General features: G+C 43.0%; 1 protein-coding gene across 1 annotated transcript; it reads right to left on the bottom strand.

The window, feature by feature from the left end:
- Positions 1–4,976: 4,976 nt before the first annotated feature.
- On the bottom strand, positions 4,977–20,898 carry LOC112557470. Its single transcript, XM_025227349.1, has 11 exons — positions 20,479–20,898; positions 16,254–16,276; positions 15,725–15,770; positions 14,483–14,587; positions 14,008–14,168; positions 9,168–9,296; positions 8,761–8,847; positions 8,336–8,561; positions 7,615–7,705; positions 7,033–7,338; positions 4,977–6,791 (listed from the first exon to the last, which is right to left on the bottom strand). Exons 1-10 carry the CDS (start codon positions 20,549–20,551, stop codon positions 7,335–7,337), a joined length of 945 nt encoding a protein of 314 aa, XP_025083134.1. The 5' UTR covers positions 20,552–20,898; the 3' UTR covers positions 4,977–6,791; positions 7,033–7,334.

Here is a 20,898-nt window from a genome sequence, read left to right as displayed (position 1 = left end):
GTTCCATAGCGCAGAAGTGCAATGGTTGTTACCATTACATTGAGGACCATAAATCGCGAACTAGCTCTCAGCGATAAGCATGCATCTGTGGCTCGGCATAATATTTCAAAAGCAAGCCATCATTTATTTACAAAGGATATTGTGTTAATAACAAATAACTCATTGTCTTCATTTCTTCATAGTCTTCTTTACCAACTAGGTGAAATGAAACTGGCAAACGTTTATGTAGCAGAAAAACTTCAGAAAGATAAACTTTACGAATATCGTAATCATTGTTCTTTCTTCGCGTGTTTATCCATGTCAGTGTTCATGGATGGGTACTAAAATTGCTATCAATCTAGCCACATTTGTTGTTCACAAGAATCGTTTTAAGGATTTATCCTCTTGCTGTCTCCTCGTGTATGCACGGCCATGAAATGTCAAGGGTTCAGGGAAGCTAGCAACCTACACCGCCTCAAAATGTCGAACGGCGGACATCCGGGCGTCTTGGGGCCGTGGTGTATCGATGCTGTGTATTCACCAGGATGAGGACGTGGGCGGAGACGCGCTAGCGGCGGTGCTGGGGGAGGCAATGAAGCTGGCCGAGGTGGACAAGGAGGTGTACGACTATCGATCTCCCGACAGCTTCCCTCCGACCTTTTGTTTTTAGTTCTGCTGCACAGCAGATGTAAATGTGTTTGCACCAGGGGCCGCCCTTGTTAGTGGGTCTGACGTGAAAATCGCTACCCCACTGCCAGCTGGTCTGTTCGTTGTATTGGTCTGTCCTAGCGTCTGTTTGTCTGTGTGCCTGATATACTGTTTCCTTGGTTGTCTGGTTTTATTATCCATGTATCTTTATTTGTGTCGGTACGAACGTATATTTTTCTGTCTGTGTGTGTCCATGCATGTCTATTTTCATAATTGTTGGGATTTCCTTCTGCTGTCTAGTTTTTCTGCCACATTGCTTTTCTACATGCCAGCCCACCTTTATGTCTTCAGGCAATGGCTGTGCTTCGGTGCCAAAAAAAAAAATAGTTTGATGAAATGCAATGCTGTCGTTTTTTTATTTGATGTATTGTTTCTTAAACTTCGATGTTGTGTATTCAATACATTACAGTTCCTAGGCGTCAAAAAGAAGTTTTTTTTTCTAAAGTGTGCATACTTCTTAGCCATTAAACGATGGTTAATCTAAAGTCACACTTTTTGTGTGTCAAACGATGGTATACCACAAATAACGTGTGATCAGCTAAATTTCTATCGCCTGCATCTGCCTTGAGGCACATCTTCCTACATTTTTGTTGACTTGCAATGCAAACTTGAATAATGTATTTGACTGTATAATTTCAAAAGGCAAATAGTACTGTTAGGTACTAAATTTTAAATTCAAATAGGTTTAAGTGTGTTTGTGTGGTTTATATATACTAAACACAAACATTTAAAGCGTCAAACTACGAATTGTTTTATTTTCCTAAAGTAACCGTTACACACTGTAATTAAAATGCATATTTTGCTGAACAAAAATACGAAAACTGGTGAAACTGGAAGAAGAGTATGCAAAGTTGAAAGTCTGTCTGTAATCCTTCTTATATTTTGTTGATCTGCAATGCTAAACTTAATTGCGAACTGAATGTAGAATGTTAGAAGCCGCACTTTGATATCTTTGAAATGTTGGATGACCACAGGCCTTCATATGAGAGTTTAGTTTAAAGTGCGTGTGCATTAAATTCATACATCTTCCTTGAGCATCAATGATAAAAGTTTATTTAAAATAAGGAAGTTGATATGAAAGCGTGTGTACTTTAAAAATACACTTAATACAGTGCCAGTGTACTAGAAAAATAAATTTCAGAGCAACAAGTCTAGTTCTTGATCTTTTTTTTTTTTCCCATATTTCGCTGACCTGCAATGCTGGAATTAATTGCGCATTGAGTGTAGAATTTCAGAAGCCGCAGTGTGATGTCAGCCAAATATTGGATGTTAAGTTCACACAGCGGCGATGTTGTCTTGTTGATACAATTAATTTCTATGTTGTTAGTGGGACTGACATTCACGACCACGCTATCGTGGTGATAACAATGTAGCCTGCCTCTAATTAAACTTTGCTTTGCGAGCTCACTTTTCCCGGCGGCCTGGATCAATACTGGTAACTACGTCTTGTGGGACACGTGACGCGGAGGGACACAGCGTAAAGGGACCAGCTGTGAGCGGGCCTTCATAAATAAATAGAATATTATTCACGCGTTTGCTGGAATCCCGCACACCCTTTTTAAAGATTTTTTTTTTAGGGGGAAGGAAGAGGTCATATACTCATACGTTTGTACCATCATATTATGATATTCCGAGATAGCTCAGCGGGAAAAAAACACCTGTAGCGACAGGTAGACATGAAGTGAGTGACAGACTAAAGAAGAAGGGAAAGATTGAAAGAGAGGTGGAAAACCGGATTTACAAATATAAAGGACACTGGACCTAAGTTTAGGGACCTGAAGGGTTCTGGTTTCAGATTTTGGTACCTAAATAATTTTCGTGTTACTTTGTCTATGGTTTAAGATGGCTTTACATTCACGTTAGGTCTGATAAATAATTTTCTGGCTCAACAAACGAGATCACACACACATACACAAGAACGGGTCTTGCCACTTTATTTTCACTGTAAACACCAGACATATAAAGCACAGTCTATTTCGTTAAGGAGACGAGTTTATTATTTTATGATTATATCCATCACAAAATCATATGCTGACTACAAGCGACCCAGCACTACTGGTGGAACTGCAGTATTTTTGTTTGAGGCTCCGAACCATCTGGATGGAAAAATATTGTCACCATGCTTCAACACAGAGACAGTGCCCGCATCTGCATTAGACTGTTAGAAAAATTCGTTTTCATTAGGATGCAGTTGGTGCTTCGGGAGATCAGCTTGTGAGAACACTACACAAATAATTCCAGAGAAGGGCTTCCATAATCAGATTTTACTTCTTTTGGTCGTGCTGCGTGCTCTGAGTGACATAGTCAAGAGTTGCAGAAAAGAAAGGTAAATGTCTGGATTTTAGGAAATCAAATCGAACACGTGATTTACAAAGCAAACATGGAGAACTCGCCTAATATCTCCTGTTTTCACTCTTTTCAAAAATTTGCCATTTTTATTGGTTTAAAAGACAAGAGAGAAGGTGAGGGGTGTAATCTTTCGAGATGCCAGTAAATTACAATACCTTTTGGAACTAGACTTAGGCTTTGTATTCTTATATATGTGAGTGCGTGGATCTGTATTATGTGTATGCGTTGTTTGTTTGTGTGTGTGTGTGCATGTTGCTGTGAGCTTTATGTGGTTGTTCGCATTTGAGCATTGGTTTATGTCAACGAATCACTAATGTCATCTTGTCAGATGGTAACCATCAGAGTTTGTAAACACTGACTGAAAGAATCTGTGGTAAATAAACATACTGACATGTGTCCAGCACAAACTTGTGGTTGTTAGTACGGGCATTTTCATTTCCCAATATTGTGTAACATTAATAATAATTTTTTGTCAATCAACAAAACGAGAGAGAAACAACCAGTTAGCAGCATTATCTGTACAAACACTGTGCGCCGGTACACGTATGGACAAGTCTTTCTGGCAGACATCTGAAGTTACTGGAATGACTGATCTTAAATTCTACATTTAACCGGTATCACTAAGCTTTGTGGAAACATCTTAGCATTGTCTTCTTAATATTTTGACTGCTCTAGCTGAGGACAGCAAGCACTGCCTACCACTGTGAGTGTAATCTTCAGACAAAGATTACCTACAAGTATCTTCAGTGTCATATCTAATTAACCCTATAAGCAGAGGGAATGAAGAATCTTACAAGGCATCAACATAACCTGTAAGAACATCTTCATCACTTACAAGCTGCCGATAAAACTTTAAGAAGAGACTTATCACACACAAGCTGCAGACAGGAAAATGTAAGCAATGGTTGTACAGCCACGTGTGTGATAAAAGTCGGTTATAGTATTGAATTTTAAAAGAGAAAAATAAACTGGAAATGTTAACAGGTTTTAGTGTAACCGGATCTCAGAGGATACCGAGACTTAAGCATGAGTGGTAAGCAGTGCCAGTTGTCTCAGTTGTGGCAGTGAGCAGTAGTCACCAGCCTACAGACTGGACACAGACTCCTATACTGGAGTGTAATAATGAACAGATTAACCTCGTGTTCCCTGCTGCTGGCTACCAACCCAGAGTGGTTGGAAATGAGGTTAATATTGCCAGCTCTCCTGAACCTAACCTTGATCTTTTGAGCATCACCGGCCTAATTAATCTTGTTTCAGTTCTCTAATGTCATATAGTGAGTCTAGGGAGGAGAAAGCACTTTTGTTTCCAGAACTATCAGAGAATAAGCCAGCGCTTCAACCGGCAACAGGTTTAATAAAATAGAACTGGTGCGATTCTAAAACAAATACAGACCATTTTGTATGCCAACATCTGTACAATATGTATATATATAAATATGTATGTATATACTCCACAAAGTAAAAATAGATCTCTGGTTCTGCAACATAACATTGTGACATGGTTCTCAAGCTAAAGCTTAACAAAGTTGTCGACGACAGCTGGACAAAGGGTTGGGAGTAAACGTTGACAAACGGAACGGCACCTCAACAGGACAGAATAAGCAGCCAACACAGAACCCGTAAAGTACGTTCACTTAAAAGGCGGGGGGAGGTGATGATGGGAGGGGTCCGAACAAACAGCGACACCGGCGGAGTATATATAGATATATAACAAGCGACAGGACGTGGAGAAGTAACAGAGATCGGAATGTGATGTTACATGAAACAATGAACGTCACGCCGTCCCGCAGAATCGACACCGGGGATGTCCTCCTTCTGGAAGTCAACCAGTCACTCTTCCACACAGCGGCCTTATTGTATCCAGCAACAGTTGGTCATCGCCGAAAACGTCGGTCTTTGTCATCGCTTCATTAAGTATTAATATTCAGTAGGTCGACAGCTTGGAGTTCGCTGGCTTTTATTGTATCTGAATACACATTGACAAGAAACGCCGGACAAGCGCGATTATTGTTGATCAGAAAGGTTCTGGTGTGGACCAGACTGAGAAGAACACCTTTCCACCTCTTCTTTGATTCTCTGACTGAAGGCAACAAGACTTGAAGCTAAAACTTTTGGGATCAGTTTTCAAATCCATCGGCAAAGTCTTTTGAACATATGCAGGTAGATGCGAGTAAAGCTTTTAGTTTTCGGCTTAACTGTACTGTTGTTGCTTGTTGCACATACACGAAGTCCTTGAGTTCAGAAGTCTGATGTAGAAAGTTTAAAGATCGAGACAAAGACTGGCTCGCTGGCAAGACACATTATCTGCATTTCGTACTAAAAGCTATTTACATATGCTGACGTACGTGATCCGTTCCGTTGTGATATATTAAAAGCTTATCTTGACCTTGTGACCTACGTTTTAGCTCTTCGAGACACTGAAGTAGCAGTTCCTGAATTTAATTAATGAAATCAAATCTTTCTTATTGCCTCGCAGTCCTGGCCATAAAAAATTCTGCTGAGGACATGTCTCCATAGAAATGCATCATGCCACCTAATAATATTTTTCATATCAGCAAAGATTTGAACATAATGTGGTTATTTTTGTTTGTTTTTGCCGTATTCCTATAACCATTGTACTCTCACACTTACACTTAGAGCGTTAGTTGAGCTTTGCGTGATACAAGCGCTCCCTGTACATGAAAACATATTCATCGAAGTTCAACTATCTAGTAAACAAACAGTCCTAGCAAACCGCTTCTTGCTGACGTCATGCGTGGCAACTTCCGCTTGCTTGGCGTCAGAAGTCACTACTGTCCCAGAAACACCTTTTGGGGCTCTGGCACGAGGTCGACCATCTAGTTCCGCTTGAATGTTTTCAAAAAATCAGGAAGCTGACGTCCTACTTCAGGGTCTGGCAGGTGATTGCAGTCGCCGGTGTTGTTGTAAAAAGTTGGATTATAGTTTCTTTGACAAAAAACACAGCAAAGGACGCATTTCGCTTTTGTATCCCCGACATCTTCCGCTCGATATCGCTTGACAAGCTTTCCCCATGCCGGGTGTGAAGCCAACATGTATGCATATTGATCCGCTAATTACGACCACAAACGAGTTTCATCACTGATTAACAGGTAACGGAGAAGGTTCCGGTTGCTTCTATTTTTAGAAACAGATAAGGATGTGTTTTGTGCACGCTGACTGCACGCGAGTGCGCGTGCTGAAATATGTGCGTATTTGATGGAAGTGAGGGTTGGGTTGGGCTAGTCTTATTATCATGTTGTTTCCCAGAAAATATAATCAGTGCCGTCCCTTCCTCCCTTCCTCCCTTCCTCCCTTCCCCCACCGCCAGCCGTGTGGAACGCACTAGAGTGTGCACGCACAGCAAAACATGAACAAATATAAACATCCCACGCACTCACCCATGCACGCACACATAACTGAACGCACCGAAATCTCTCTCAATGTTATTGCCCATTGTCCATGTTGCTGCACACGGCTCGCTCCAACTGTCTCTGTCTCTCTCCAGGGAGGTCTTCGTGTGTGCCAGAGCCCCCAGCCCCCTTCTTACGTCACGAAAGGTGTCACGTGGCCATCTTCTCCCCTAACTTCCTACGTTGAGTATGACGTCATGAAGGTGAAAGTGTGGTTATGACACAAGACAGTTTCACTGATGGTAAGGTAGAAACATAAGCCCCCCCGAAAAAGATACTCGGCGTATGAATAACTGTCCCGGCTTCGTCGGCTTCCGGAGTTTATTTACACGGTTTCAGGGGCTCCTGGAATAGAGAAGAAAGGTTAGTCGGTAAAGCTATGCCTCACAACAACTAACAAACAAACAAACATTAACTCTCTTTCGTTCTCGCTCTTGCTTGCTCCCTGGATCAAGTGTGCGATTGATATACTACTTTACTTTTTTGTTGTTCTCTGAAAATCTATACATATCTACACACGAGACATCTGAAGCTCGCTGAAAGAACTGATGGGGGTCAAGGGTTAGAATGTCGCCAAGTCACTCACGTTTCTGCACAGTCTTGTCATCCTTGGCTCCGTCTTTCGCTCCTGCTTCGCTCTTTGGCTCCGCGTTCGCTGCCGGGTGGCTGTCACCGGGTGCGGCAGCAGCTTCGCTGGGTGATGCTTGGCCTGTGGATGGCTTGGCTTCAGCGTGAGCTTCTCCCTGCTCTTGAGACTTGTCGCCCTCCTTCACCGGCAGTTGATTGTTGGCTGCCACATTCTTGTCTGCATCGGACTGTGCGGCGGGTCCCATGATGTTGCTGTAAGGCTCCCAGTCGCCGGGGTTCTGGAGTCCACTTGCTGCCAGCTCAACTGTGACAAAAAAGAGCAGTGATCAATCATCAGGCAATGATCTGAGACTTAAAATATAATCAGAGACTATATATAGCGTGCCAGTAGAATCCTAAGCACGATAGGTAAAATTCTAACATGAAGCTTATTAAATTAATTAAGACCATCTTAAATGCAAAGATGTGTATAAGCTGTGTTGCGCATTGCAGAAGTACAATAAACCACCATCGTTTCCCTATCTGCCGAATTTTGCGTGACGTCACGTGTGACGTGCCATATAGGTGCTGAACTACTTACCCAGCATGGAGCGCAGCTCTGAGCCTGCGTCGTCGTCGATTCTCGGCCTGGTTGTACAGCTCCTGCACGATGGCCTGGGCACGTTCGTCACCTAGCAACAAGACATACATCTATGTTTGTCTGATTCAAGCAACTCATTGTTTACCTACCCAAACTCGTTCCGCGTGAGCACACATCCCCTGTGTTTACATACACAGATGAAAGCACCGGTGATTTACTGACAAGGCTTCTAGGATTATAATCGGATTTACAGATTAATGATTTCGTGCCATTCATCATGATATCACTCGGCGATCTCTTCCTCAATCATCTTAGTGGTGTTGTTTCGTGAGATTTCTAAAGTTTTGAAAACTTACATCACGTGTACTAATATCTTTTAGCTAGCTGCTCTTCCATAAAGAAAAGTACTGAATAGAAGGACGTCCACAGACAAAGGTCGACATCCTATTCAGGTCTCTGACTGTTGTCCTTCGACTTTTCGCCAGCCACTTAACAAACATACAAAGTGTCTACTGGGGTCTGGGTCCTAGCTACTCACAAGACTCTCCAACCGTCTTTACCTTCAGGTCGATACTTTGCCAGTCAAACAAAGACGAAGTCTTTCTACCTCGGTTCTCTAAGTACACAAGCGGCCGTCTCTAAACACTGTCCTGTTTTTAATCCACTCTTCCAGCCGCTCTCCAGACATTTTTGCTGTCTTTCACTTCGGTTAGCCACTCACCACCAACAAAAGCCTCCCGCAAAAGCTCTCCCAGGATGTCGTATGCGTTGGCATCGACCTCGGTGTCGGTGGGCAGGTCCTGCGGTGCCACGCCGTAGGAGTCGGAGTTGTCCAGGGACAGAAGGTAACGGTCGTCGTTCTCGAGGCCAAGAGGGTAAGGTTCGCGTGCATCTAAGGTCATGGGGTAGAGGTCAGGCAAAGGCTGACTCTGGGCACGCCTCTGAACCTGTGATGTAACACACAGCAGAGGTATTGAACTTTAAAATGTTGCTTAAGTTTGAGAAGTTATTTAAATCTCATGTGTGTGTGTGTGAGAGAGGGTAAATCAGAAAACTGCGCATGCCGGTCCGTCTTCAGTCTGGTCTCGCATTAGTGCCAGGGTTGAAATCTCTAAAGTGTTAACCACTGCTACCATGGAGACCCACCAGGATATTGTTTTCATATTCTTCCACTCGTTGCCTGTAGTACTGTGCGACGAGTTCAGCGAAGTTGACTGCCTCAGCTTCCGTCATCTGCAACATGAGTAATTGGACATTCAAAATGACAAGTTGTATAACCGTCTCCCACCGCTTACCATTTGAGATCAGTGTGATAATATCATTCACTGTGTAAGATCCGTAGGATAGTATCACTTCCTTTACCAATGTCTATATCACAATATCGTTACATTTACAGGAATGTTAAAGGGTACATACATATATGAAATTTATGTTAACAATAAGGAAACAAAAAGAGCGATTAAACAGGAGAAAAAGACCCTAGATGGAAAACTCAGCATGGTCGAGGGTCGATTATAGACAACGGTCGGCGGCGGAAGATGAACGGTGCTCACCACAGAGTTGTTGACAAGTTGAGCCAGGGTGGTGTAGAACCTGTCAAAGTCTCCAGTCTGGTACAGGTACTCGGCCACAACCTCGGGGCTGAATTCTTCTGCCTCGTCCTCCTTGTCTGCAACGCCAGCCTGCGTGGACATAGAATGACGTCCCTGTTACGTGATCTTCACGTGATGAATCAGATGTCACACGGTATTTAAAACTAATATTCTGCCTCTCATATCGCTCTCTGATTCCGCTTCTTTCCTTTCGCCCCGACTCCCATCCCCACTGAGAGCCAATTCCCTTTTTTCCACAGTCACGTGGTCCAACCCCGTTTTCAATTTCCTTTTAATTTTGTTGGTTTCCACAATCGTATAAATATAAGAAGTATTTTGTGTTCGTCGCATTGAAAGCAGATGTCTTTATAGGATTCCATACGAAACGGATATGACTACTAATATCCAGAGAAGTCTACAGACTGTCATGAATAATTTTAAATAAAGGAATGAAACCCAACTGGACGTCCAGACCAGACGCAAGCGTTTGGACCTGAAGTGGGAGGAAAGCGAAGTATAAACATCGAGTATAAATGTCGCGTACTGTCGCAGTCGTCATTTCCGGAGCCTAGCATTTTCGTCTCCTGCCTCAAGAGTGGCCTCCCCTCCTTGCCCAGCTCCGCGGCCACGCGATCAAGTGCAGGCTGATGAAGGACATTAGGGTTTCGCTGACGTCAGACACTGCCATTAACTAACAAGACCTGACATCAAATTTCCTTGATTTCCTTCGCCGTTTCTTTTCCACCCAGACCCCTCCGCCTCCTCTCCCATCCCCAACCCTCCAGGGCCGCTTCTTTACTAGCTTCTCTCTCTCGTAAACTGGATTTCTTCCGCGCTAAGGATGGTGGGATCGATGGCGCGTGCAGTTGGTGCGAAATGAATGGCGAGGAGCTATTTTTGGAGCCGGACGCCAAACTCAAACACGGCCTCGCTATCGATTTGCTGCCAGTCTTGCCACCGCTCCACTCTCTTTCTCTTTGTTACTATGGCCACTCGCCCACGCAGAGCCGTGGATGTTGCCATGGAGAAATCAGCATTAAAGATGCTTGCTTCAGCATAGACAACCTCGGAGGATTTTTTCCAGTTTGGCTTGTTTATATTAGTTTTCCCTTCTTATCTGATTTCTGGCTCAATCCGCGAAATAGAATTTTTTATATATTCTTTGGCAACAACACCTTCGGGGTTGTTTTTTGACATCTCTCTGTCTGCTCTGCAACCGTCCGCCTTATTTTTTTTTTTTTTTTTAAGTTTGCTTATTCCCTCGTTCCTTCGTTTGTCTGGAATTGGACTTTTTTCTTGCGCGCGCACGCACGCACATACATGCACGCATGTATAATTACTTGCGTAGTCAGTGGCCTGATTGTATTATTGCCATTATATCCTATTTATTGACATGACAGACAAAATCAATATAATTTGTAGGCATAATTCAGTGTCTCAATGTTTGTGAGTGTTCGCGATCAATGTCCGGATATGCATGGCTTATGTGATTAAAGTTTTCTTCTTCTTTTGATCGGACCATCGCCCTGGCGTGGCTGATACCGCCATTGATTGAGTCTGTAAATGGTTGATGAGAGTTGATTATTTCTTTGATATAAGCTCGAGTTCAGGTTTCAGTTCGAACCTCGTTGCTTTATCTCATTTCCAGTTACAACAGGCTCCTCACCCACTCCATTCAGGACTTCGATTAAGAGATAAAGATAAACTTCGTCCTGCGTTTCTGGACGCGCTACGTCTATCTATCTTTCTCATCCTCTGACTTGGTGCACGGCCCCTGTGTGTCAAGCCTCATTGCTACCTCCCTTACTCCCTCTCCGTTTTCCACCGACTTTCTCTCTTCTTCCCTCTATCACAGTTTGCCTACCTCCCGACTCCCACCCCCCTGTCTTTCCGTCTGCAAGTCTGGACACCGGCGCCGAGAGCTACCAGACTGCAACATCTACCACGCAAACCGTAGCGCCACCTAGACAGCGAAACTCCCCCTTCCTCGACTTCCATCCACCTCGCATTGCCACTTCACCTCACACAACACTTATCTAGATGATAATCTTTGACACCCGAAGACAACTACCCTGTGGGTCTTCCAGTCACAGACTCCCTGGTGTCTGGTGCGTCCGCAACATTCGACATTAACGACAACGGATTTTATAACCAAAGCCAGGTCGCGTCTCACGCTAACACCGGAAGACCCCGATATGATTGAATCATAAAAATTGTGGCATGCGTAAACTTTTTATCCATACATGAAATATATTCATGTAATACATTTTTATTGTTATATTATCTGCCAGTCTGTAGACACTCTGACCAGCTTCCCTCTGTCCCCACTCTTTCATATTGACAAAAAAAAAAACCCAATTAACTTTCAGGTGTGACTCACTCCGGTAATATTAAACACCAGATGGAAAAGGATCCCTCGACACTTGCAGGCAGCCTTTGTTCCCCCCGCAAACTCCAACCGCCCTCTGCTCCCCCAGTGACGTCACGCTGGAGCTGGCGCGTGCGGCTATGACTAAAGGAGGTTCCCTCCAAATAGCTCGGCATCGATCTGCCATGACGGCGCGCTTCAGTGAACACCGTGGAGTTAAGCCATCAGTGGGCTCAGCTCATAATGAAGCGGAAAATATCGAGCACTGGTGCCAGGGCTGCTGATGGTGCTGGTGTGAAGGAGGTGGTGCTAGTGTGATGGTGCCGGCGATGGTGGAAAGAGGGAGAAGGTGACCATGGCCTCAAAGAAAGCTATCAGGATGGAGATCGAATTTCCTTCTATTCATTTGGCATCCTTAAAAGCCGAGGAAAGTTATGCCTGGTTCATATCACGCCAGGAATAGCGGGTTCGATAAATTCCCTCCACCGATATATCGATCCGCGCGCGCGCTCTGATCGTCAAACCTTCCAACTCATTCATCGCCCCCCGTTCTTACTACTCCATCCCTCCCTCCGTCTTCAGCCCTGTCCCCTCTTCCTTCTCCAGTCTTCAGGGCAGCTTTCATCTCTGTTTGTACGAGCCATCTAAAGGAACTGCCAAGAAAATTTGTAGTTATCGCGCGATGAAACGAGCAACTGGAAGTATAAAGATAACCGCGGAAGATGAAGGTCTTCAAATGATAGCAGAAGACTGAAAAGTATTAGTTGAGACTGATTTTGAAATAAAGTATCTATTCTCAGAGGGCGTAAAAATTAAATTAACTAAGATTTAGTGAGAAACGCAAGCATCGTAGGCTATATATGCAAAAACTTATTGTGGAGAAAAATAAAAACATCGAAAATGAAAAGGTTAAAAATAAACAACCTCGTTTTAAAAATCGTGGCGATTTAAAGTGTTGACTGAGAAAATAAGGATTTTTTTTTTCAATCTTGACTGTTTTCAATGACACGGCTTCTGATGGACCGATATTTCTACAGACCAAACGACCCTTAAAATGAGATGGTTTGGAAATTTCAAAAAACCACAGCTGACGGTTATGAAAGCAAACGAAGCGGAAGATGTTTTCAAAGCGATAAAGACTTCCAAAATTAGGAAGAGTACGTCGACAAACAAAAAGGGAAATCTCACAAATAAACATTCGCGGACCTTAATTATCTGGTGTGAGAAAGCAGAAGGAAGTGCTGGAAGAAGGGGAGTGAGGGAGGAAGGTAGGGTTACAAGAAAACGGGAGCAGGAGGTGGAGCAGGAGGTGGAGCAGGAGGTGGAGCAGGATGGGGATGTTGTGAGAGGACGAGAGGACGTGAGAAAAGTCGATCATCGGCGCGTAAAGGTTTGAGGAGAGCAGGCGTGTCAAGAAGCCAGACTGCCGGTGGCTGTTGTAAACTTCTTCATGCATTTCCACAGAAATTAACTGCCTGTCTGCTCCAGGCTATCATCAGCAAGGCAGAACTGAGAGGAAAAACTTCTATGAAGAAACTGGGGACTGCATGAAAATGTTTTTCTCTTCTTCCTCCACAACCTGATGGTGCCGGCTGGTGTCTTGTCCAACCAGTCATCTGTCAGTCAGCAGAGCTCTTCGATCACTTGCCTCGTCTTTCTTTCTCTCTTTCTTTTCTTTCTTTAAAGGTCTAGTGGAGTAAACCATTTTTTTTCTAATGACGGGATAAAGCTCAGTCAAGATACTATTACCTAAAATGTGAATTATCCACCTTCCGTTCTAAAGATAAACGCGTACAAACATCGCCATGCACAAAACATAATTTCAAAATACACATTACATGGATATCGTACATGAAGGTCTCTATCAAGTCATGAGAAAAACAATTTGCCCCCACTGGATCTTTAAAATCGATTTGTTTCGTGCCACGCATGTGTCGTGCATGTTAGAACTTCTAGAGATTGTCATCACGCAAAAAAGTAAAGTCAACTCTCCTTTGTGCTCTCGGCTCGCCGCCTCTAAGGGCGGCAGGAAATTGCTGGTAACTGAATTGTACAAAACACCATTAAGCCAGGCGTTACAACGCACTGGGTCACGCCAAAGTCAGGTTACAGCTTCCAGCGCCATCTAGCCGATGGTTGTGTGCCGTGAGCACAGTTTCTCTATAAACTAACAGCCATTTCTGTACGAGCTAGTGATATATATAAACCTTCTGCAATAACACGTTCATGCAGCTGTGGAGGAGCTGCTGCAATAACCCACAAACGGCTTTGCAACAAAGGGTTACAAGGTCGTTGCCGTCGTAGCGTTGTCGTTGTCGGCAAAACAGAAGCAAGTCGCCATATATGGAAACTCCCAGTTTTGTGATAAAAATAAATTTACGAACGAATAACAAATGAACAGTTTAACTGGCTCAATTCTATTTTGCGTCTCACCCCGTCCTCCAACTGGACGAGCGTTTCATGAACGCCCTCTGCCGGCACGTCCACCTCCGTCTTGACCTCCACCTTGGGCGACGCTCCAGCCGCAGCGACTTCCTCTGACTTCACTTCCTGTTTAACGTCAGACAGCAGCTTGCCGGTCTTCACATCTGTCACTGTAATGTGGGGGAAAGAGAGAAAGGAGAATAGTTCATGCTGAGGTGTTGCAGCTCGAGAGGAGAAGGAAAGCACAGACCGGAGAATTGATGTTGAAGGTGCACAGGACATCAATGAAAGCCTAGCGAGTGTATATCGTGATTAAGAAAATAAAAACCTCACATCTCTATTTTATTTAGCCAGAACTTTCCACACATTTTTGCATGTACATCATGCCAGGTTAACCCACAGATGCGCAGCACACTTTTCCTCCATCACTCATTGAAGCCACGATCCCTTTCACACGCGCGCGCGTGCAGTCTCACAAACGTACCTGTCTTCCGTGTCTCCTCTTCTTTTGTCACCAGGCCGTTGACGTCATGCAAATGCTGCACGTGTTCTTCGTGCACCGAAACATCTTTGTGTTTTTCCTGCTCATCTGGAAACGTGCGGTAATTAAACGGATTTCACTTTTCAGTTTTATTTTTCGTATCCATTTCATCGCGTTGATCTTCAATACATGTTACATTCAGATTGTGTGAGATACAGTAATCGGAGAAGCTAGGAAAAGACAAATGCAACTCACCTACTTCCTAAACTGCTAATTAAAAACAATAAAATATACTTTTAAACGAACACAGTACAGAGACACTGCGGCATTATAATTTATTTATTATGGTATCTCATCCGCCCATACGTATAAGTTAAAACTCAGTCATACAAACGTATGTCCAGAAGAAAGACTAGACGAAAGGAAAGACAACAAGAAAAGACAACAGCAGGCAAAGGGCTTAAGTATGACCATCCCATTCTAGTACAAATATAAACAAAAATATTCAGTGCAGCAAGCCCTTCATCACAATGTCCACCTTCACAGCAAATCTTCGAGTTTCAAGTTTCTCGCGCGTTTTGCCTCAGGGTAGAAATTTGCCACGGAAGTTGCTCGGGGTGAGATATCTTTTTGCCACCTTGCCACCTCAAAAGTTCGCTCCTCCAATCCACCGCTAATTATCCAGCACCCCTACCCAGCCCTCACGTGAGCTTGTGATCTCCAGCATTAGCTCTTAGCTCTAATTAGCGCTTAACTCGATGGCTCCGAGGACGTGGCTGACACAGTTTTTCTGAAGTCTGCCACTTTCCCTCTTTTCCTGACAATTTTGCAGTCTGGAACTTGCATCTTTTAAGACTACCTGTGTCTCGCGTTCTTTTGTCAGTCAGGAGTTTGTTAGGAACATGGCACATGTGTCATGAGTTTTTATAAGACCTCCTGTGTCTTCCATTCTTTCTGTCTTTCCCGTAAAGACACTAAAACGATTTGAAGAGCTCCACATGCTGCTTTCCCATGTGTTTTGACAGAGAAATGCCAGCATCGTCTGCAGTCTTTGTGTTTCAAGGTTCCGAGATGTCACACAGAGAATACCGGTTATGCCAGGGATGAACACAGACATTTTTTATTATTTTGTAGTACTCATCAGACTGAGGGAATTCGATCATGTGACTTTCTTTTAATAAGAAGTAGTGTCATGATACCCGTTCGTGTTTTGTGGTACACTCGAAACAGAAATGCTCAACTTACCTGCTAGGTGCAGCAGGGACTTCAGTTCTTTCTCCTGATTTTGCACCTGCACAGAGATTTTCAAACTCCGTTTAAGCTTCAACGACAACAACGGCAACAGTTTCGCCAACCGTGCCACACACAGCGCACAGAAATGCAACTTTCAATGCAGAGGCTACCTGAGGACATCATTCTCTCAGATTCACACACCTCTCCTAATCGGATGAAAGTTTATCAAGACCAGCTTTCATTAACATATGGAACTAGAGCCAGCCTAACACTAACATATGAAACCCATACATAGCCTCAGTGTAAAGAATGACTCGAACACAATGCGAACATCTGAAACTTGAATGTAAACTACATTAACAGGTGTTGTACAAACAATCTAATTAAACATGTTCATCCAGCTGTCTCCCCTCTCCTCAAATAAACCTGCATACGATTTTTTTTCTGTCTTTTTTTTTTTTTTTTTGGTACACGAGTGTATAAATGTCTTTCTGAGTCTCACACACACACAATCATAAACCGAGAAATAAGAGCGACTCACCTCAGCAGTTTTTGCGTCTCTCACTGTGAAACAAAACAAAGATGTGAAAGTTCAGACACTGCATTTTTTAATGTCACATTTCTAACTTGATCTTTTCATTTGAAGACGAGATATTTAACCTTTATCTTACAACCACTAGATATCTAGCAATCAACTTAAAATGCTAACATAAACATTTACGCTTAATCAAACGAGCATCCTGCTTAAAGGTCTAAACAAAAACATCACTAACAACCAGCTCGTGCAACGGCTTCTTGACATCCACGTCGACATGTCTGACATGCAGGACAAATGTGTTTTCTGACATGCAGCCTGACATTTTAAAGTCAAATGTCTAAGATGACAACTTTGAATATCCAGGTCTAATCAAGTCCATGTGTCTACTAATGCTTCTTCCAGTTTGTTTTCCCGAAATGTTTATAGCCATTGTCCTAGTCGGACCGACATAACTAAGCTACTCTAACTCCTCGTGTCCTAGCAACGGATTGGAGAATCAGGACTATTTTTTGGCAATACCTTTTGCAAATTTTCCGGTGATTTTTTCTGTTATTTATTTTTATTTGTTTTTGTTGTTGTTTCCCCTCAGTTTGAACTAGAACTATGTGCCAATAAAGATGATTATGATTATATACAGGTCTGGGTTTTCTTCTCCTTTTTATTTTTTAATTCAAGTTTTTGTTGCTAACTTAAAAATTCTTTTATTCGTTTATTTTTCCTTTTTTGGGGTTTTTTTTCTGCTTCTGTTTTTCTTTTAATGGAAGTCGTGCTGCTATCATCAACCCCCTCGAGCTTGTTTGTCACAGTCACTTCTTTGTTCCTCTTGACGATCCACCTGCCGCTGCGCCCGCATCATTTTCCAGCGAGTTACTTCGTTGTCTGGTGTTTATTGTCTCATCGATCCTCCCGTGTCAACCTTTAATGTGAGGCTGCTTCTGATTTACTGCTGTCCCCCTACATCATTTACTGCTCCCTCCATGGAGCTCTTCCACTGTGATGATGTGGCCTTTAACCGTCTTCTCTGTGCGTCCATAAATCTCTTCTTTCAAGTCCCGCAGGTCTGTACACAGTTGATGCTCGTCTTGGTCGTCTGCCAGGCGAGGCTTTGTTGTCTTTTATCGCTGCCTGACAAGTGAACACACTTGGATATTATAGCTCTGTTTTAAATGCTAAAAAGGTCTCTGCATTTGTATTACAAGTTAATAGCATCAATAACAAGTAAAGATGGCGACAACATTTGTTTCCAATCCAAGTACAGCTACAAGCATTGCTGTGTTACAAATACAACAAGAATATCATAAACACGCTTGTTTCTTCACATACAGGGACATCATTTGATGATTCTCGTTGTTTGTTTTTCAGTATTGTGACAATATATGTTGTTTACAGTGTAGAGACAAATATGTTTAGCCAAGTCTCCTAGCAGCTGATATGCAAAAAGCTGTTGTTTACAGCGAAGAGAAAATCTATTTGCGATTTAAAAAAAAAACAACCTCCTAGCAGCTGTCTGTACACAGAGAATGTGAGACGAGGATGTTCTTCCTTCCCCTAGAAGGTCTGACAGAAGTCCTAGGGTACAGACAGCACGGCATCAACGGCAGTGAATGTTATTTACAGCTGAAGCCAATATTGATCTTCATCTGACGTCAGACGAAGATGCTCGCAGCTGCCCTCGACATTTATGAAGATAAATCACTTCCGCTTTCTAAATATTTTTGTCATTACTTCCTGTCTCGAGTACTATTCTGGGACCAAACGAGTCTTGTGACCTTGTGGTGCCAGAACTCTGTCTGTTGATCTTGTCACTACAAAGGAAGTTCATCACTTTAGCTGTTCAGAAAAAAATGATTAGAAATCGATGTGCCCTTCAATTTTGTTTGGTGGTATATTTAAAGACTACAAACTGTATATATTTTTTATTCATTATTTATTATTTATGACTTCGGAACTTTAAGAAAAAAAGACGAAAAATTTATGCCAGTAATTTGTTTTTTAACATTTTAACAACACAATACAATTGATTCTCAGGGGCAATTCAATGTTTTTGCAGCAGCAAGCTGTCATTCTAATAACACCGGCAGAGCAAAAACTTTTAAGGTAACCGAAAATTGAAAAGCCAGTTTATGTCACAGAGGAGTCGAGAATTTTTTAAACGGAAGTGTCGTGTGTCTGGAACAATTGTGATGAAGGCTTTATCTGATAATCGAAAGTAATCTTTAAGCTTTCTTTAAAGACACTAAAAAGTTCTTGCGTGTGAAACACCTGTTGAATCCAATTTTGTTCCTTTGGTTTAGGAAGATCTTGAAGGGAGGAAGAAAGGTCAGAAAAGGACAGTAAAAAAAGCAACCATATGCTAAATTGTGAGGGATTTCTCTCCATTTTTTGTGTAACTAATTTAACAGGGAAACGGAGGGAATCGGGAACAAACACTTTATTTCCCTTTGACGTTAGTGGCAAATTTGTGTAAACAAGATGGAAAATTTGTCTTACACTGATTTTATTTGAAACCTACAAAAAACTTGCAGAATAAAATGTTCCTGTCCACACGGACACCTTCGTCTGGTAGCCAGCGCACTCACAGTCGCACGTGCAGTAGAGGACAGCACAAAGAAATCATTTCACAGAACACGAAGAGGTGCACATATGCAAATGATTAGTCTAAAATGTCTGTTTAATCATACCACCATTAATCATGATACTGGCAGGCAACATACCGCAAACTCCTTTTTCGTAAACTAAGAAGAAGCGTATATAGATCGACGTCTGTTGTGTCTCGATGAATAATAATAATGATCATCATCACCATCATTGCTTCGCTGATGGGACATCTAACGATATTACTGCTAGTTCTGCCATCCTTCTTGCCATCCTTCTTGCTCTTCTTGCCTTCTAGGAGATCTCTACATGACATCGGTCCACTTTTTGAGGCTATCTGCCCTTTCTTCTGTTTCTACCTCCCTGTAGGGTTTCCTGCAGAATCCTCTTCGCAAGTTCTGATTTTCTTGAGATGTGTCCATGCCAATTTAGTGTACAGCAAACAGCGGGTCTTTGTAGGCCCAGTTTTTCTCCTGATGTGACCAGCACTTACTCACTGGTGGTGTAGTCGTGGCCAGAGATCTCCCAGAAGTGCCTCATTTCCATCTTTTTGCAAGTCCGCTGTCCAAAGCCCAGTCTCACATGCAAGATAGATGACCAAGGAGCGCATTGTCCTGATTTTGAACAGTAGAAAAATGTTGCTGTCATTCCAGATGGTCTCCAGGTCACGTGAGCGCTGCTGCTGGAGAGAACTGTCTGTGAGCTGTCCGCGTATGTGAGGGTTAGTGTGAACTCGAAAGGGTTTTATGCGTGGAAAAACTAGATTTAAAAACAATTTATCTTCAAAGAGCGCTCTTATTTTCAGTTTTATCTTCCAGGGATTTTTTTCGTGGCGACGAGGTTATCTGGAGGCCATCAGTTGGAAAACCGACATCGAAGGGGTTTTTTTTTTAGGAATTCTATGAGATGTAATGCAGTATGAATAATGCAGCCGGGGTGGCTAACAAGTCACCTCGTAGACATCAACCACCTGTTCTGCCATTGTAGCCCCTATTGTATCCCCTATTGTAGCCCCCTACATTATCTGTTTATGCGTCCGTTGACCTGTGCGCGTGTGAAGGCCTTGAGCTATGGTGTGTGCTTTTAACGCCTTTTTGTAGACCACAAAGAACAAGAAATTTTTTTTTTAAACTAATGCTCAAGATCGCTCGTTCTCCATATGTGGCCAGAGAATTTAACGATACGGGTGACAAGCTGATCGTAACAGAAAGATGTGTCGGATTTATGCATGAGATTGCAGACAACATTTCCAAGATGTATGAGACAAGATGTCTTCTTTTAACTTAGTGTTAACAAATCTTCATTCTACACTGGCCAGTATTCTATACAAGACCATCTGTTGAGCGACTGTCAGTAGTTAATCAAAGTTGTCATACTCAATGATTGCTCAAGACTGTGTCCTTGTCAACGTTTTCCAGACTATGTCCGTTAGTGACTTTACCAACTTGCCAGTTGTCTTCCTCATTTTGACATTTTTCTTCCTTCGTTTCTTGTTTCTTTCATACAAGGCTGGACATATTGTACTTACTAGCTATGTCTATCATCACATTTGCTGACATCTGTTTAACGACAGCTGTAAGAAAGACATCGACGTCGCTCGATCTTATCTTTGTCATCGCGACTCACGACTCACCTTTTTCTTCTTGTACGGGGGCTCCAGCGACCATCGCCACCAGGATCAAGCACCAACAACAGGACGACAGCATGGTGGTAGACTGTAGTTAATGTTGTGACCGGGAGGAGAGTTGGGGGGAAGGTGACAGTGGTGACGGGACTGCGGTTTTATGCGGGGCCTCGGATTCCAGATGGTGTCGCTTCCCTGCAAAGATTCTTGCCGATACCTTGCGCAGACTTGGCGAGGTTGCTGGAAATAACGTGTTCTTTACCGAGTTTTGTTCTTTGGCTTCGTCTGTGGTTGCTGGTGTTCTCTGTGTGTGTGTCCCCCCCTCGCCGCTGTGCTACGTGTGAAGATGGCTGTGGCGGCCGCGTTGTCGGTGGTGGTGGCGATGTCGGCGTCTTTTGGCGCAGTCTGAGGTGGCATTCGGTTCCAGAA

Source organism: Pomacea canaliculata, linkage group LG2 (genome assembly GCF_003073045.1).
Source record: "Pomacea canaliculata isolate SZHN2017 linkage group LG2, ASM307304v1, whole genome shotgun sequence".
In the NCBI taxonomy this organism is placed as follows: Eukaryota; Metazoa; Mollusca; class Gastropoda; order Architaenioglossa; family Ampullariidae; genus Pomacea; species Pomacea canaliculata.
This window is presented reverse-complemented; position numbering and strand designations above follow the sequence as displayed.

Excerpts from the sequence above, each read along its gene's own strand:
- LOC112557470 (XM_025227349.1), bottom strand. The coding sequence starts at position 20,551 with ATGCTGTCGTCCTGTTGTTGGTGCTTGATCCTGGTGGCGATGGTCGCT. Across the intron at positions 16,277-20,478 it reads CCCCGTACAAGAAGAAAAAG|TGAGAGACGCAAAAACTGCT; the intron begins GTGAGTCGTGAG and ends TTTGTTTCACAG. Across the intron at positions 15,771-16,253 it reads GAGACGCAAAAACTGCTGAG|GTGCAAAATCAGGAGAAAGA; the intron begins GTGAGTCGCTCT and ends ATCTCTGTGCAG.